This window comes from Macaca fascicularis, chromosome 1 (assembly GCF_037993035.2).
Source record: "Macaca fascicularis isolate 582-1 chromosome 1, T2T-MFA8v1.1".
NCBI classification, from domain to species: Eukaryota; Metazoa; Chordata; class Mammalia; order Primates; family Cercopithecidae; genus Macaca; species Macaca fascicularis.
The window spans coordinates 224,182,041-224,200,212 of NC_088375.1; the positions used below are offsets into that span (position 1 = coordinate 224,182,041).

At 56.4% G+C, this 18,172-nt stretch overlaps 1 protein-coding gene and 1 long non-coding RNA gene across 14 annotated transcripts in view; one reads left to right on the forward strand and one right to left on the reverse strand.

Moving 5' to 3' along the window:
• Positions 1–1,784: 1,784 nt before the first annotated feature.
• LOC141408862 (uncharacterized) lies at positions 1,785–11,431 on the forward strand. The gene is made up of 3 exons (XR_012426316.1): positions 1,785–2,148; positions 6,893–7,058; positions 7,860–11,431. It is a non-coding gene; the product is annotated as an uncharacterized lncRNA (long non-coding RNA).
• The window catches only part of PEX14 (peroxisomal biogenesis factor 14), a 158,326-nt gene continuing 143,340 nt past the window's right edge, over positions 3,187–18,172 (reverse strand). For 10 of the 13 annotated variants that reach the window (XM_065534505.1, XM_045387356.2, XM_045387351.2 and 7 more), the window contains 5 exons: positions 15,377–15,462; positions 10,807–10,909; positions 9,476–9,573; positions 6,553–6,644; positions 3,187–4,401 (listed from right to left, as the gene is read on the reverse strand). In XM_065534505.1, the coding sequence (XP_065390577.1) occupies positions 3,945–4,401; positions 6,553–6,644; positions 9,476–9,573; positions 10,807–10,909; positions 15,377–15,462 (836 nt within the window). In that variant the 3' untranslated portion in view covers positions 3,187–3,944. The remainder of the gene's footprint in view (positions 4,402–6,552; positions 6,645–9,475; positions 9,574–10,806; positions 10,910–15,376; positions 15,463–18,172) is intronic. The other 3 variants (XM_074020741.1, XM_074020721.1, XM_074020730.1) reach the window with 1 other exon arrangement.

The window sequence follows — 18,172 nt, forward strand, 5'->3', positions numbered from 1 at the left end:
GGGACCTCTCCAAAAGGATCAGGACCCACTGGGCCCTGCGTGAGTGTGAGGGTGCCACACACATGTGCACATGCATGTCAGCATGTGCCAGCTTGGGCGTGGCTCCCCCTGGCCAGGCGGTGGCCTGTCCCTGGGTGGGAAGCCCCTGTACACAGCAAAGGAGCAGGGGCAGGAAGAGCGGCCAGGCCCTCCAGGTCTACCTGGGTGCTACACCTCAGGTGTGCACCTCATCTGAGGCTGGAGCTCCCACCTGCATGCGGGTCTCATTGGTGCCTTCGCGCCTGCCCTGTCTGGAGTCTCTGACCTCTTCTTTGGGTGCCTTGGCAGAAACCAGTTTAAACAAACAGACAAATTAAGTGAAATCCTGGGGAAGGAGATGTCTGACCCTTGAAGAATGACCCCTGCTTGCTCTCCCCCTCCCTCCTGGGCTCTGGGGCAGGGACAGGGTGGTCACCTGGAGAGGGAGGGGTCTGGGGCCAGGCCAGAGACCCAGCGCCTCCATGCTCCTGGCTGGGCCACCAGGAGGGCGGAAGCGAAACCTTCTAGAAAACTCTTCCACCTCTACCTGGGTGTGAGGGCCCCGAAAGATGAACACAGCTTGCTCAGATGCGTTTATTAAAAATAAAGAAAAAGAAAGAGGGAAAGAGACTCTGGGCACACAGGGAGCCGATGGGTGGGTGGCACATTCTCACATCTCTGTCCCCTTCTCTGTGGATTGGCTTTGCTACACACCCCACCTGCGGGCACAAACTCAGCAGCCCCTTCCCCTGACCCAGGTGCTCCCTGTCCCAGCTGGGGTCCTGGGATGGGACTGGCTCCAGGAGCCCTGGCTTTTGAAGGACTGGGCAGCCCCAGGGGGGCAGAGGCCCTACTATCTCCCGAAGGCAACTACCCCGCCTCCTGGCCTGGTCCTGCGTGTCGCAACCACCACGGGAAGCCCCCTGTCCTTCCCAAACTAGATGTCCCTGCCCAAGGCAGAACCAGCGAGTCACCGGAGGAGCAGGGACAGACCCTGGGGACCGAGGGAGCTGCTCCAGGGTGAGGTCAGGGCAGCCGTCCCCTGGCCTCCAAGCACGGGGCTGGTTCTTTCCTAAAAGACACTTTATAAAAATACATCGTAATTGAGTTTAATAATCTTCTCCCTTCCAGAAAGGGCCTGACAGCCGCTGCTTGCTGCTTACTTCTGCCCCATTCCGAATATTTTTACCTTATTTGGATGAAATGCATTATTTTTCTAATGAAAGGCTTTTTTTCAAAGGGCTGTTTCCCGGCCCAGCAGCTGGCTTTATTAGGCAGCACTCCTGCCGTTCTGGGGAGGGGTTTCTCTCCCTGACACCACGCCAGACTCTCTGTCCTCAAAAGCCGAATTCGGTGCTCAGGACCCACAGGGGCAAAAGGCCTCCGGGCCCAGGTTTCTGTCTGTTTCTGCTCCGCGCTTGAGCCTCAACGATGTGCCAGCCCACTGACCCCCAGGTTGGAGAGCACTTGCCCTGTGAGGTCTCCATTGCCCCCACTCCAGGGATAGTGAAGCCCCAGGGAATCCGTTTCTTGGTGGCCCCAGCTCTCCAGGAAGAAATGGAGCCGGGCAGCTGGCACTTCACTTCCACAGCACCGACCCCACAGCCCTGGCTTCCCTTCCTTCCCAGGGTATCTGCCCTCTGCTCTCCCTTTCTGGTCCCGCTGGAGGAGGGACCTCTGAGAAGTTACAGACAATGGCTACCAGGCACCAAATGACAGGGGGCGGGGACTCCTCAGGAACAGATCCACCCACAATGCAGGCCTGCGACCCAGCAGGTCCGAGGGTGGGACACAGGCAGTCACCGTCCCCAGAGCCAGGCCGAGGCCTGGCCCACCTGTCTGCCCGTCCCAGCTCCCAGACACTGGGACTCCTGGGGGCCTGGTAGGCAGGACCCCCTCGTCCAGGTGAGGTGGCAGCCCCTGGGAACTGAGACGCCTGCTTCTTCAGAGACGGCAAGGAGGCCAGGAAAGAAGGAGAACAAGCCACAGTGTGACACTGAACTGGGCTCTGCTTGTCCCTGGGGAACACGTGGCTGTAAACAGGAACTGCAGGAGTGTCCTTCTAGGTGACAAGCATGAAAGACGCAACCCACAGGCCAGAAACCAGATTGGGGTTGGACCCTCCAGCAGGTGGGTGCAGCCTGTTCCCGGGGACCCTCCAGCGGGCAGGTGCGGCCCGGTACTAGGGACCCTCCAGCGGGCGGGTGCGGCCTGTTCCCGGGGACCCTCCAGCGGGCGGGTGCGGCCCGGTACTGGGGACCCTCCAGCGGGCGGGTGCGGCCCGGTACTGGGGACCCTCCAGCGGGCGGGTGAGGCCCGGTACTGGGGACCCTCCAGCGGGCGGGTGCGGCCCGGTACTGGGGACCCTCCAGCGGGCGGGTGCGGCCCGGTACTGGGGACCCTCCAGCGGGTGGGGATGACCTGCTCCCAGGGATTCTCCAGTGGGCGGGGGCGACCCAGGCCTGGAGACCTGACACTTGAACAGGCCCTGTGTTCCTAGCATTAAGAAGGGTTTGCTGCAGGGGCCAAAAGCAAAACATCTGAGACAGAACAGCCCCAACACCAAGCCTCTGAGCCCAACTGCGTGGCCTCCTCCCTCCCCAGGAAAGGGCGGGGTGGGGCGGGCGGGTGCATGGAGGCCACACCTGCAGGGGCTGCCCAGAGCTTCCTATTTCCGAAGCCCTTGTGTCCGCACAGGCACACGGACGTCACGGCATCTGCAGCCCATAAGCCTGGTCCCGACACCTGGGGGCTGGAGGGAACAGGAGCGCCCCTCAAGGAGTGCATGGCTCTGCTCTTCTGGTTTTAGCCAAATGCTCTGTGAAGGGGAAAGGGGGACTGGGAGGGCGAGAGCTGGGGGAGACGAGGATTCAGAGAGGATGCCACACTCCCCTGCCCGGGAAGCATGCGTCCATTTAAGGAAGGAGAGCTCGTCACTCCACACAAGGTCTATATCCAGTCACACGAGGTCCCTGATCCTCCTGCGGTCAGCTAGTGTCGCCCTCCGGCAGCCACCGGACCTGAACAAAGCCCTCTGCTTCTGGCTGAGCAGCGGCAGAAGCTGCCCATGGGCCCCGGCCCTCACCCACACTTCACTGGCTGAGGCTGCACTGAGACCACCCCCGGGGCCCAGGGTGCCATGAGCAGACAGGGAGCCACAGGCAGAAATTAAATAGTGGCAACTGGTATTTATTACAATTATATACAGTCCTATCTTCCATTCTGAGGTCTATACATGATCACACAAATGAACATGTGTTTCTTGGGGGGAAGGACAGAGCTGGCTGTTGGTCAGGAAAGCCCTGGTGCCTGGCTCCTCCGAGGGAGTGAGCCCCCATCTCGCCATGGGATTAGCTGAACCATGACACGGCAAGCGAGGGCATCAGAAGCGCAGCATGGTTTCATTTGTCTGGGAGGACGACGGGGCACGAGTGGGTTGGTGCTGGGGACAGGCACCTGCGGGGTCCAGGGCTGGGTCCAGGGAGGGAGGGGGACGGCAGACACCAGAGGGACCGCAGCTCCTCCTCCACTGAGGAGTCGGGAGGCAGTAGGGACGCTAGCTCTGGCCATGCGTGGTGTCACGGTAGTCAAGACACTCGGCAAACACACCCTGGGCAAGGCGTCTGTCCGGGAGAGGGGGCTGGGCAGGGGCTTGAGCCCTGAGGCTTCGCTGCCTTCAGCCTGACTTGAGATCAAAGCCAAAGGCTGCTGGGCCTGGGGCTGAGGCTGGCGGCCAGGTGAGAGGAGGCCAGGTGGACAGAAGTGCGACTCCCCACGCTGCCACCAGGCCGCAGTGCAGCTGAGGACAGCTCTGCCCCCTACCTGGGCTCCAAGCTGCCCTCCCAGGGCCAGAGAGGGAGGCAGGGTATGGCCACGCACCGGCATACTGGACGCCGTCCTCAGGGCTGGAGGCAGTGGGCGCGGCCCTAGTCCCGCTCACTCTCGTTGCTGGCACCCTCAGGCCGCCGCAGCTTCTCCACCTGCTCATTGATCTGCCCATCCCCGCCCCGGCGGTCCTCCCTCTGCACCCCCAGGCAGTCCTCCTCGTCCACATGGCTCACGTCATCATCCTCCTCGTCCTCCTCGTCCTCCTTGTCCTCCCTCTTCTCCTCCTCGCCTTGCACCTCCATCCGCACCTGGCCCTTGACGTCCACCACCCCCTCGCCTTCCTCTTGGGGGCCCAGCAGGTGGTAGGTGACCGTGGAGCCCTCGGGGCTGTGGCCCTCCTTCCCAGGTGAGGACGACGTGGACTCGTTGCTGACGGGTGAGATGTCGCTGCTGCTGTGGTGGTTCACGGCCGCAGGGCTGGAGGGTGACGGTGACTTGACCGGGATCTGCCAGGAGGGGATCTTTGGGGCTGATGGAGACGGAGGGAACTGCCTCCTGGCGGGAGAAGCAGAGGAGGAGGTTGGTGGCGGCATTCAGGACTCCCACCCTTGAAGGGCCACGCCTTCCCTGACCCCCAAGGCCTTGGCGATGGTGAAGGGCCACTGGGCAAGGGACAGGATGGAGCCCTTCCTCCCCTCCTTTCAGGAGCAAAGATCCTATAGCTGAGATAAATGCCAAGAGTGTCCTATGCCCCCACAGACCGCCCAGGGTCCCCCGGGACCCCCTGGGCGAGGCCCACCTGCCTGGGCAGCTGCTGGAAGCCAAGTGGGGCCTGCTGCCTCTCGGGAGCCTGCTTCCTCCTGATCCTCAGCACTGTCCCCGCCTCCACCCCAGTGGCCAGGAGAGGGACAGGGTGGGGAGGAGCCCAAAAGGGCGGTGACTGGGGACTCCAGACACCTGAGCCACAGTCCTAATTTGTCTATGGTCTGAGCAAAAGGTGGAGGCAGGGAGCCCTGGCCACTGGCAGGGGGTCAGACACATCAGAACCAAAAGGGCGGCGGTGGTGCCCTTTGCTAGAAAACTTCTGAGCTCAACACTTTCAACGGGCAAGAGTCAGCTCTCCCTTCTGCTCCGTACTCCCTTCCTGGGCCAGCAGCCAGCCCAAACCAAAGCCAGTTCCAGGAGGGACCTGGGAGGTCAGGTCCACTTGGCAACGGCTCAGAGACAGAGCTCTCCAACAGGCAGGCCCATCTCTGCCTGAGCCAAGAGGACAAAGCGCTGCCCACAGGGCTGTCTCCCAGCAGGGCCTCAGACACAACTCTCCCCCCAGACCCCACTTGAATGGGGCACACACCACAGCCTGCTTTATTCACCAGCATCCTCAACGCTAACAAGAAATTCCGTGTGCAATTTTCTTGGCCCCACGGTTACCCGACGGCCTGGCCTCCATCCCCAGCCTCCAAGGCACTGGTCTCGGTTAGGGAAAATGGAGACTGTCTCCTAATGACAATGCTCTGGCCTCTGCCAGCACCACACCTCTTTCTAGGACATCTTCTTTTCCTCAGGGAGAACCAGGAAGTTGAGTGGCTTGGAAAATGGGGTCTTCTGACTGGAGCCGCAAGACCCCTCTGCACCCCATCCTGGACCCTAGTGAAGTGCCCACCTGTACCCTCCCATTCACCCAGCTCCCACCAAACCCAGTCCAGCAGGGAAACAAGGACAGCCCATGCAAGGCACCCTAGGGCATCAGCCCAGGAGGACGGCCCACATTGGCGGCTCCCAGGACACAGTGGCTCCTAGACACTGGACTTTCAGTTTTAAAAACCAGAACAGTCCAGGCACAGTGGCTCATGCCTGTAATCCCAGCACTCTGGGAGGCCGTGGGCAGATCGCCTAAGTTCGGGAGTTCAAGACCAGCCTGGCCAACACTGCAAAATCCCACCTCTACTAAAAATAAAAAAATTAGCCGGGAGTGGTGGCAGATGCCTGTAGTCCCAGCTACTCGGGAGGCTGAGGCAGGAGAATGGCTTGAACCCGGGAGGCAGAGGTTGCAGTGAGCCAAGGTCATGCCACTGCACTGCAGCCTGGGCAACAGAGCGAGACTCCATCTCAAAAAATAAATAAAAATAAAAATAAATAAAACCAGGACAGTCCCAGGCAAAGCAGGACAAGTGGGCCAGCCTGCCTCTGAGGCTGCATTGGTGACAATGTGCTGTCACTACAGAGGGACAACAGGGGGACCACCAAGAAGCTGGGGGGGCAGGGCCTGCTTCTACTCATGCCTTCAGTCGTGGAAGCCTTCCAAGTAGAAAACGCAAAGACCCTCCCGCAAGGGCTTTCCCTGGGACAAAGCTGTCACTGAGTGGTCACCTGGGGCTCAGGAAGGAGGAGGAGCCAAACCAGGAGGTTCTCCTCTGCTCCAAGGGCCCTGCTTTTTGGCTCAAGCTGTCCCTTACCAGGTCTTGACAGGCCTGGGAACTGTATATCAACACTCATGTGCCACAGACCGTCACCTCTGGAGTGGAGAGGTGGTCAACTGGGGAATGAAAAGAGAAGCTCAAAAGGCCCCAGACTCAGTGCCTGAGTCGCCCAGACAGATGGGGTCCTCGGGGGTGGGGGTGAGGGTCATGCCCCTCCCATGCCCCAGAGCTCCCAGTCCCCCTTTCCAGGCCTGACCAGAACAGGGTCCCCATCCCTCCCTCCTACCGATTTAAAAGAAGTCCTTTCAAGGAGTTAATTTCGGACTTGAGTTCGTTGATATTCTGGGACTCCAGGATCCAGTTGGTGGATGTGGTGGCCTGAAAGCAGAGCACAGGGAGCAAGGCTCAGGGTGGGGTCCTTGTGGCACGGGCGGGGCCTGCGGCTGCAGGAGGACCTGGGTGGGGGCAGCAGGTGGGGCATTCTGGGTCTGTTCTGGGGAACGTGGAGGAAGGTTCTGCCACTGCCCACTGCCTGCCATGCCTCTGTTTGGATGACGACATCCTTAAACATTCCCACGGCTCTGTTTGGACATCTGATGACTTAAGGAATCATTATGTGTTTTTAGGTGCCATAATGGTACTGTGGGCATCTTTGAGAGACATGTGGAGGCGTGAAGGTGCGGTATGAAGCGGTATGACGCCTGGGATATAAGATGGCCCAGGGTGGAAAGAGGAAACAGCCACCATCTCTGACAAACCCCATCCTTCCATGCACAACTTTCCCCTTTGAAGGTAACACTGTTTTCCAAATAAACTTCACAGGACTACATCTCACTTCTGGCCAAGCTTGCTGGTGTAGATGGGGAAGAGGACAGCCAAACCAGAGGTCCCCAAATGGGAGCTGCCAGTGGCCACCTGCTTGTGGCATGTGCACAGAGGACAATGCCACATGAGGCCTCTGTGTGAGATCTACCTCACCCAGGCTGAAGGCCACCCCAGGCTGTCTTTAAGTGCACAGATGAATATTGCCAGCTCTCCTGATACTGCACCCCTGGGCCGGCACAGGGGACGTTCCCTGGCTGTTCCCCACCAGTGTGCGGTGGGCCGCTGGGCTGGCTTTCAGAGGCCTGGCCCCTGACGTGGGGTCGGGGGCTGCCGTGGGCTCGCCGCAGCAAGCAGCCCAGCTGGCACACCTTAGCAGGGAGCAGTCCTTTGGGGGACCTGTAGGTCTCAGGAAGGAAAACCTGGGCAGTCTGAGTGAGTGTGTGTCACCCGCCACCCTCAGACACAGCCCCTCAGGGTTCCTACTCCAGACCACCAGACACGGAGGGCCCAGGAGCCACTGTTCTGGCTTCTCTGAGACCTTGAAAGCTACAGCAGCCCATTAACAAGGGCGCAATTTCCACTCACCGGCCTACAAAGGACTCAGATTTCCAAACGCATATGGTGCCAGATGCCAGGATTTAGAAATAAAATCTGACATCTGGGGCTTTTTAGTCAGTCTCTTTAAAAAACAGTTGTAGAAAACTCATAGCCTTCAGTTTTATGTAGGTTTTTTAATTACTTAAAGCTCTTCTTTTTAATTTTTTACAGTGCTCCAGTAGGAGTTTGGAAGCCAGATATAAAAACTTACATTACAGCTGAGAAAACACAGCTCTGGGTCTTTGGTTTATGGGGTAACCGAAGTCCTCACACATGCAAGTTTAGATGCCAAGCCAGTGGCCCCACTGCAGCTCGGGAGAGAAGGTTGGGGTGGGCCAGGGACAGCGGCAGCAAAGCCAGCTCGAGGAACTCTGAGGGGCCTGACCCCTCTCACCACCCAGCACATCCCGGGCCCCCACTGCTTCTTCAACACAACATGTGGTCTTCATCTCAAGCGCAAGGCCTGAAAACAGTTTTCCAATTTCCGGGATGGCTTCTGGCCACAGGCCGACCATGGATCCAAAAGATGATCTGACCCAGGAGAGCAGGCGGGGCCGTCGCTGGGCTTCCTGGTGCTTTAGGGACCGGCCACCCGCGGAGAACATGCACTGCACGGTGGCTGGAGGTGGCCACCAGTACCCGCAGCCACCCCAGGAGGAAGGGCAGGCAGCACCTCTGTGTGTGGTTTGGATGTCCAGAGGGGAGATTCCCGGGACTCTCTTCAAGAGACACCCCAGACTCCATGGAAAATGGAAAGACCGTCATTTTCGTGGTTTTTGCAAATGCAAAAGATTTGAGAGCTGGCTCGAGCCAAGTCGTACACTAGGAGTGGCTTGCCCTGGGCGAGCAACTCGGGACGGGACTCTCCAGAGCCCAGCTTGTGGGGGCAGCCCGGGAGAATTGTCCACCGGGCACAGAGCTGTGGGGCAAGTGACAGAGAGAAGAGCCAGTGGGCGTTCTGGAGCCACCAGGCCACTGTCTCCTGGACCTGGTCTGTCTGACGCTGCCTCAGCGATGACCCCTGTTACCCACCCACAGAACCCAGGCCTGCAATCCTGTGAGTTGGTTGGAGCCAGGCACCCTCCTGAGCCCATGAAGAGCCCCACGAATTAGGCGCCATTATGGCTCCATTTTACAGATGAGGAAACTAAGACTCAGAGAGGTTAAGTAACTTGCCTGTGGTCATGCAGCTAACAAGTGGCAGGGCCAGGAAAGCTGCCATGTCACGATTTCTTCACATTTGGGCAGTGAGGCAAGGACACTGACTCGGAAGTCGCTTCTGGATCCCTAGGGTTGCTGGAACCTGTGGAACCTGAGTCTAGAGAACCTGCCCGCTGCACTGCGGTGTGGACGGGGCTGGTGCTGGTGAACTGACTGCGACTCGCTTCTCCCCTGTCTGTTCCGGAACCCCGCCTGGCCATGCTGAGCTGCAACCTAACTTAGAGGTAGAGGCCGCCCCACGTCTACACAGAGAGCCTCCAGAGCTGCGGGGATATGGCTGCCATGAGATATCACAGGCAGAGGGTAGCTTTTCCTTCCTCCTGTTGGGAGGTGACAGAGAGAGAGAAAGGACAGCCTCAACGGTTAAACGTCATACTGACTGCCCAGCAACGGCCTCCTGTCTCTACAAGGAGAGAAAGGGCAGCGTCGGCCGTGGCTGTGTAACCACCGTGAGACTGGGGCGAAGTCCGGCTCCCGAAGGTGGCAAGCCGGGCCCAAGGGACAAGAGTGAAGGGCACATGGGACAGACCTGGGCCTGGAGGGCCCTGCAGGGCAGAGACAGGTACCTTGGCAGCGGCCAGCTCGTGGGCGAGCTCCTGGATCTTCTGCTGCTGCTGAATCAGCAGCTCCTGGACGGAGGCGAGGGTCGTCTGTAACTGAGTCACTGCGAGGAGAAAGCAGTCACGGCGCGGTTAAATTCACAGGCACAGATGTTCCTCTCGCTCGGTCCGTGCACCTAGGAGCTGCCCATGTTCCCGCTCCATCTAATTTATCTGCAGACACCCCCAGCCCCCCGCAATCCATCTAATTTATCTGCACTCTGGGTGATCTGCCTGCCCTGTGTCTAACCTCTAGTATTTCTACTTTATCTTTCTATTGTGTAGTTGTCCATGGTCAACAGTATATCCGTCCAGAACCTCTCCCCTCTAATTAGAGCTGGCTATGATTTGCTGAGCTCTCCCGGCTTCTCTGGCGCCTGCGTCCTTCATCTCCTGGGCCTCAGTGTCCTTGTGAAACTCCTGGAGTCTCCAATGCCCAGACAGATGCATCTCGGGTCCCCGCCACATTCACATCCAGGACTGGCTCAAGCCACAAGTCCTGTTTCCCACTGCTCCTTCCTGCCCTCCCCACCTGACCCCAGGCTGCCTGTTCCACTCCCTGGTGTCCTGTGACCCCTCAGGACCCTGTTGCCACCAATGTCAGCCTTGCAGGAGCAAACGCCAGTAGAATGGGCAGCATCAGAGGGTTTCTGAAAGGGTTTCTGTGAGCTTCACAAATGTGCCCCAGAGGGACACAGACTCCTGCCTGGGACAGGTGGCTCTCTCGTTGGCCTCGCTCTAGTTTCTAGATTCAGAGCTGCCGTCTAGTAAACAAGTTTATAAAGAGGAGAAGCCACCTCTGGTGCGACAGGTCCCAGCTAATCTGGGCCATTGCTGGGGCACGGGGTAATGAACGTGAGCCCTGTCGAGTCGATAACAGGGGAGGTGGCCAGGGTCCTGGGAGCCACAGTAATTACAGACTCTCTTGACCCCACAGTGGAGTCTTAGAGGGAAGGGGGAAAATCACTGAAAACCCCCCTGAAAACCTCATAGAAGCAGAAATTAAAAATGAACTTTACAGCCCTTAGAAAGGCTGTCATTTTATTCCCCTTATTAATATTCTGAGGTTGGGAGCCTTTCCGTAAAAACATAATTAATTGAGGCCGCGCCGACAGTAAACAAGCAATTTCAAATTAAACCGAAATGACGGCGGCTTCATTTGCAAATGTGAACAGATTCTCAGAGCAGATAAATGAAGTCACCACATAGAGTGGAGACGGAGGGAGAGGGGAGGGGCAGAGAAGGGGCTGCTTGGAGAAGGCTGTGAGGGGTGACTTGATGGAGTCATTAATCTTTACCTGTCTGGGCCACACTGCCACTCAGCTCAGAGAGACCGGCCTCCATCCTCTCCAGCTGCTTCCTGTCCTCTCGGCCGCCCAAGATGAGGGGGAGCAGGTATTTCTGTAAGAAGCGGGACAGGGTGAGGAATGCATACGGACCCAGGGTTATCCTCCAACAATCTCTCAAATTCTGCCGCCCAACTTTCTCCCGGTCATCCCCGGGTTTTGGAAACCCTAAGCAAACACCATAAATGAACAAGATATTTGAAAAAGTTATGAGACTGCGATTACAACCACGTAAAAATTCTGCCTGAATAAGGACAAGGACCAGGAGGGAACGTGGACAGGGAGAGTCAGCTGGATCTGCTGTGATGGGAACTTTCTGGTTCCTTTATTTACTTTTCTTAGTGATGCCACACTATTTCTGTAACACAAAGTTTTAAACTCTACTGTCAAAGTTGTAAGATATAAATGTGGATGGACACACAAGCATCAGATACTGCTGGAGCCTCCAGGAGGCGAGGGAGGAGGGGCAGCTCTTCCCGGCATATTCTCCTGAATCGTGAACATTTTGAACCTGTGAGTGAATCACCTATTCGGAAACAAATGAGTACAATTAATAAACAAAATATCACTGGAGAAACTAAAGGAAAATCAACAACACACTTCTGGGACCCTTGGTTCTCTCGCCAGGGGATAACATCAGTGCTCTGAGGCTGCTGGAAGAGGTCACCTCAATCTTTTTCTAAATGAAGCCTGAATCCTCAGAACAAACTTCCTTCACGTAAGAGTCAAAAGAAGTCGAGTTCCCCAGAATTAAATGCAGGGCAGAAGGGAGAGGAAGGCGCAGGACCAGAAGAGACTGGCTCTGGGAAAAAAGAAAGTGGATGTGGCAGGGCCACCCCTCACAGGGGCCTAGAACCAGGGACGCCTGGGGGGCCATTCAGGAAGGAAGTAGGCAGGGCAGGGCTGGCAACAGGTGCTCTTGGTCGCCTTGGAGGTGAGGGTGTGGAGGGGTGGAGGTGGGTGGCGGGGCCTTCAGGGACAGCTGCCTGTAGGAATATGTGCACTGATGTCCAGCCACTCGGAATATGGAGACAAAGTCCCCCAGGTGAGGAGAGTGAGACCCACTGCCCACTTCAGTGGGTGCTGCCAACGGCAGTGCAGCACAGGCCTGGCAGGAGCTGCCCAGGGACAACTTTGGTTCTTAATCTATCTGGGCCCAGATAGGAAAGAGGACGGAAACCTCTCCATTACGGTTTCTGTACCAGGGAAGGAAAAGAAGGTCTCTTGCAAGGGGTTTGTGGGAATTCATTTCCAGAGTGACTCCTAAGTGAAGATCATTCTTCAGCAGCACATGTATAGACGCATTTCCCATTTTGCAAAGTGCTTTTCAACCACAGTGTGAGCTATTACCCACAACTGAGCCAGTGTGAGCTATTACCCACAACTGAGCCAGAACTCATCAAAGGTAGCCTTATGCTTCAGGATGAAATGTCCTCAGCATGAAAGGTAAAGAATTCTTGGCCGGGCATGGTGGCTCACGCTTGTAATCCCAGCACTTCGGGAGGCTGAGGTGGGCAGATCTTGAGGTCAGGAGTTCGAGATCAGCCTGGCCAACACAGTGAAACTCCGTCTCTACTAAAAATATAAAGACTAGCTGAGTGTGGTGGCGCATGCCTACAATCCCAGCTCCTCGGGAGGCTGTGGCTGGAGAATCGCTTGAACCCGGGAGGCAGAGGTTGCAGTGAGCCGAGATCATGCCACTGCACTCCAGCCTAGGTAACAGAGCTAGACTCTGTCTAAAAAACAAACAAACAAACAAACAAAAAAATCATATATGTGTGTGTAACCAACTAAACACCCCATTTCTGAGATCAGAAGTCCTAAGGGCAGGAGCAGACACGCTGCCCTAGCCGAAGTCTTCATATGTTTATAAAGCAAGTCAAGGGCTTCTTACCATTTCTTTTTTTTTTTTTCAATTTCGAGAAACTGACCAGATGCTTTAGAAATTCTCTTGTTACCATTGTGACTGATATTGCAATGTTTCTTTTCTTTTTTAAAGTAGAGCAGAGAGCCCAGAGCTTCGTAGAAACTATGGTGGCAGCTCCCTGTGAGTGCCCACACCAAGGCGAGCTGCCGAGCTGCCCTCCCGCTCCCATCAGGCCACAGGCCCTCCATGGGTGGCCATGTGACAGTGCCTACTGCTCAGTACAGCCGGGGCATTCACTTGAGGACTCTGCATTTGTATCACATCCTTCTTGGTGCTTGTATACAGTCAGTGAGATTTGAAGGGGGCACCAGTTCAGGGGGAGAAGTACTGAGCCCCAAGAGGTGTTTTTGTTCTGTTCTGTTTATTTATTTGAGACAGAGTCTCGCTCTGTCACCCAGGCTGGAGCACAGTGGCACAATCTTGGCTCACTGCAGGCTCACTGCAACCTACGCCTCCCGGGTTCAAGTGATTCTCCTGACTCAGCCTCCCAAGTAGCTGGGATTACAGGTGCACACCAAGACACCGAGCTAATTTGTGTATTTTCAGTAGAGACAGGGTTTCACCTTGTTGGCCAGGCTGGTCTCAAACTCCTGACCTCAAGTGATCTGCCTCCCAAAGTCCTGGGATTATAGGTGTGAACCACTGTGCCTGGCTTATTTTGTTTTTTAAATTGAGACAGGATCTCCTTCTGTGGCCCAGGCTGGAGTGCAGCAGTGTGATCTCAGCTCACTGCAACTTCTGCCTCCCGAGCCCAAGTGATCCTTGCACCTCAGCCTCCCGAGTACAGCTGGGACTACAGATTCACACCACCATGCCCAGCTTATTTTTGTTTTTTTGTTTTGTTTTACTTTATTTGTCTTTGGTAGAAACAGAGATTCACCACGTTGGCCAGGCTAATCTCAAACATCTGGGTTGAGATGGAGTCTTGCTCTGTCGCCCAGGCTGGAGTGCAGTGGCGCAATCTCGGCTCACTGCAAGCTCCGCCTCCCAGGTTCACCCCATTCTCCTGCCTCAGCCTCCCCAGTAGCTGGGACTACAGGTGCCTGCCACCATGCCGGGCTAATTTTTTGTATTTTCAGTAGAGACTGGGTTTCACCGTGTTAGCCAGGATAGTCTCGATCTCCTGACCTCGTGATCAGCTCAGGATCCTCAGCCTCAGCCTCCCAAAGTGCTGGGATTACAGGCGTGAGCCACCGCGCCCAGTGCTTGTTTCTCAATTTCTAACATGGAAATGTCCAGCTCCAGGAATACATGCTACACTTAAAAAAAATATTCTGCTATAACTGTCATTAGCTTTTGTACTGCATCAAAAATGAAGAATCCCAGAGTACCACGGCTGAACATGTTTCATGTGCCTTATGGCGAGTCTGGGTGCTCATTCAGGTTGTTTAAAAAAAAAAAAATCACTGGCCAGGCACGGTGGCTCAGCCTGTAATCTCAGCACTTTGGGAGGCTGAGGTGGATGGATCACCTGAGGTCATGAGTTTGAGACTGGCCTAGCCAACACAGTGAAACGCCATCTCTACTAAAAATACAAAAATTAGCCAGGCATGTTGGCGCATGCCTATAATCCCAGCTACTCAGGAAGCTGAGACAGGAGAATTGCTTGAACTCAGGAGGCAGAGGTTGCAGTGAGCTGAGATCGCGCCACTGCACTCCGGCCTGGGCGACACAGCGACACTCCATCTCAAAAAAAAAAAAAAAATCACCGATCGGGGTGGAGGAGCTGGCAGCCTCGAAAGAAAAGAGGCTTCTCTCCAGGATCCCAAGATCTGGACTGGCCACCTACCCTGGCCCTGCATTTTCTAGAAACTAGACTCATTTGCTTCATGTCCAAGTTGGGCCTTCACAAGGGAGTCAATGTTTACCTCATGCCTGCAGTTCTGTTGCAAGCAATGAGCCTGGGATCCTGAGAGTTGACCTGAGAAGCCTGGGAAATCCTAGATTTCTATAGATGCCAACACAACAGAGCAAAAAGAACAGCTCCCATACATCTGATGACACTAAGGTTCCCACTGCCGCTCTTAAATGCTATGGCAGAACAATGGTGTATAAAGCTCTTCCATGTGCCGGGCATGGCTCTGAGCCCTCTATAAGGGAGACTGACTCTTCGGGACTTCACAACAACCTCGTGAGGTTGGGACTGTTATCCCCATTTTACAGACCAGAGCCTGTGATCACCAAGCTCCTGAGGGGCAGAGCCAGGGCTCAGCAAAGCAGCTGGCCCAGCATTTATGATCTTTTCCATTATGTTATTCTGTGTCTCAAAACCGCTCGCACGGCTTCCCTGTGCAGGCGCTACTCTAAGTGCCCAACACGGGCTGGCAAGGGACAGACCTCACGATGCCCCTGCAAGTAGAGATCCGGGTGGTACATGCTGAGTACTGGAGAAAAGATGGGCAGAGCCTGCCAAGCCCCGCAGCAGGGCAGGGCCTGGATCCAGCCGTGAACCCCGACTTCTACTACAGCCTCTCGCTGCCAACACGCTCCAGGGCAGAGCACGGCAGTGCCTCCATGCAGGGGAGCCAGTGAAAGGGCACTGAATGCCACAGGGTGGCAGAGGCACAGCACCCACAGCCACTGGGGGTGACTCACCTTGTAGAGCTGGTGAAAGCCAAATGCGATACCTGCCATGATGATGGCCAGGGCGCCGTAATCTCGCCATCGGGATCCTGCGGGGCCTACAGGCGGGGTAAGAGGAGGAGGGTTAGAAGACGTACACGGTGTCCTTCCCTGGGTGGGGGCCGGCACACGTGCCTCAGTAGCACAGTCTCCTCGCCTCCAACGATGGGCAAGTGGAACACTCTACCGTAGGAAGGCAGCACATGATCATCACAACAGCAGCTCGGCTCCGTCCCCTCCTGTTCCCACTACCTCGACTGGGACACAAGGGATGCCAGTCACCCAACCCTGACTGCAAGCTGTGGGTGGAGGTATCTAGTAGTGAGCTGAGCCTCGAGTCGGGAGTCAGGTGGCAGAGGTGATCTGAAGACCGATGGCATGGTCTCTACCTCAGGAACAAAAGATCCAGAGACGATAACATGAGTACATTTTGGGGAGCATAAATACACCCACATATGCCCTACTATAGCTGGCGATCAGCTGGGGGCCACAGCAGAACCAAGCGGGGTCTCAGTGAAGTGGAGAGGGGGACTGTGGTACGCTGGGTGGGGGCACGGGGGTGGGCTGTGGTAAACTAGACCTCCCAGCCCTGCCTCTCGCTTGGAGCCAGCGGAGAGAAAACACGAGTCTCCAAATGACTGAGGCTTCGGAGAGTGAGAACGCCTATCAAAAGGGATGGGGGTGGCAGGGGAGAGGGGCTAGGGTCAGCAGGGCCTTGGAGGAGCCCTGAGGCCCTTGGGGGCTGGAGGGGAGCAAGCACAAAGGAGAGACAGTAGGTGCATGTGGACCAGGTGAGCACCCTGGGCCTGACTAAAGAGGAGAGCTGCTCTGGCCCAGAGGACCCCAATAGCAGGGTGCTGGGGAGAACGGAGAGAAGCCAAGGAAGCTGCAGGTGCAGTGGAGGCTGGGGCGGGGAAGGAAAGAGGTGGAGAGGTGGCGCCAGGTGGACTGTGTGGTCAAGGAAGCCGAATATTCTTTCATAAGCAATGGGAGTCACTGGGGGACGTGATTCAGGAAATGCCATGACCCTGAAGAGCAGCACTGGGGTGGCTCTGAGGATGGTCAGAAGTGGGGGCCACAGAGGCAGAAGACCTGGGGCGAGGCTGCTGCAAGGGTTCACGAGGTGGAGATTGCCTGGGACCAGCACAGAGGGCAAGAAGGGAGTGGGGTGATGTCTCAGAACACGCTGCTGCTGCTGTGAAGAGCTGCCAGTCTTCGTGGAGGAGCACCTGGCCCCTTTCTCTTCTCTTCATTTGTATTAAGTCAGTCATCTTTCTAAAGGTGGGCTCTTGCTATGTTGCCCAGGCTGGAGTGCAGTGGCGATTCACAGGCATGTTCCACTGCTTATCAGAATGGGAGTTTTGATTGGCTCCACTTCTGACCTCCTTAGGTGACCTCGTGGTCCCCTGCTCCAGGAGGTCACCATATTGATGCAGAACTTAGTGCAGAACCACCATCAGCACAGTGCCCCACAGCCCGGAACTCCTGGACTCAAGGAATCCTCTCGCCTCAGCCTCCCAAGCCGATGGACTTACAGGCGCGCAGCACCGGGCCCGGCCCTGATTCTCTAGCACGGCACATAGCAAAGTGCCCTCATCCCAGGCGCACAGCACTGGCGTCTGGCCCCGATTCTCTTTAGCACGGCACCTAGCAAAGTGCCCTTCTGGATGCAATTCCAGTTGACGTGGGGAGAGTTTCCACCTTCACTCTCTCCCATGTCCAGTTCACAAAGTGCTCCCATGTCCACGACCTCATCCGATCCTCCAAGGCACGTGGGACAGTCCTGTCTCCACTGCCAACACCTTTCTGGAGCTGCCATCTCCAGGCCACGTGGTGGGTGCTCTGCCTCCCTCCGAAGGATCTGTCATCAGGAGGGGCCTAGGTGGGACACAGACCAGTGGGGAAGGCGATCACAGCGCCAGTGGAGAGCTATCCGGGAGGCACCCCCACGGTGTGCTGCTCATTTGGGGGAAACGGGGAGAGGGAAAATCAGCAGCGTTCTAAACTCTGGGAAGGAGCGTCAGAACACGGCGGAGCGAAGCTGAAGGACTTGCTGCTTGAGAGACTTCTGCCCTCAGTTCTCACCTGTGCCTGTCAGTTTTCAGAGGTACCTTCCACGTCCTGGCGTTTTATGACCAGAGGGGAGGAGAAGGCCCGCTCTTCCTTTCAGCTCAGGGCAGGATGTGGCGTGAGGGGGAAGGGGCTGTGGCATGCAGCCCAACCAGGGGGATCCAAGTCGCAAAGACCTCCAAGTGGGCAAGGAGACGCCCCCTCCCCCAGGCTGCTGAATGGCGCTCTCAGGGGGCAGAAACGTCAGGACTGGAGGGGCCTGGAGTCTCTCCTTGGCCACCAAACTGCTCCCGCTGCCTGCGGGTTCCACGCGAGACTCCCCGGTATGTCCCAGCCCTGGAATCTCGATCCCAAAACTGTAATCAACATATGGCCTTTCCCTCGGTCCCCAACTTCCATTTCTGTTTTACACTTTTTGAACAGGTAGCACGCATGCAGTTTACTCATCAAATAGCACAGGGCAGCCTGTGACAAAAACGCTTCCCCCCACCAACAGCCATTAGTAGTCTTACATTTATCCTTCCAGAGAGTTTGTGTGCAATCTAAGGCGGCACAGGATGTCTTCTCTTCCTTCACGTTCCCCCATCTCTCAATCGTGTTTTCTACAGCTGTAGGATATTCCACTTCACCTGCCCTCCGATGGGCATCCAGCTCATTTCCAACTTTCTACTATTGCACACGATGCTGCCATCAACAACA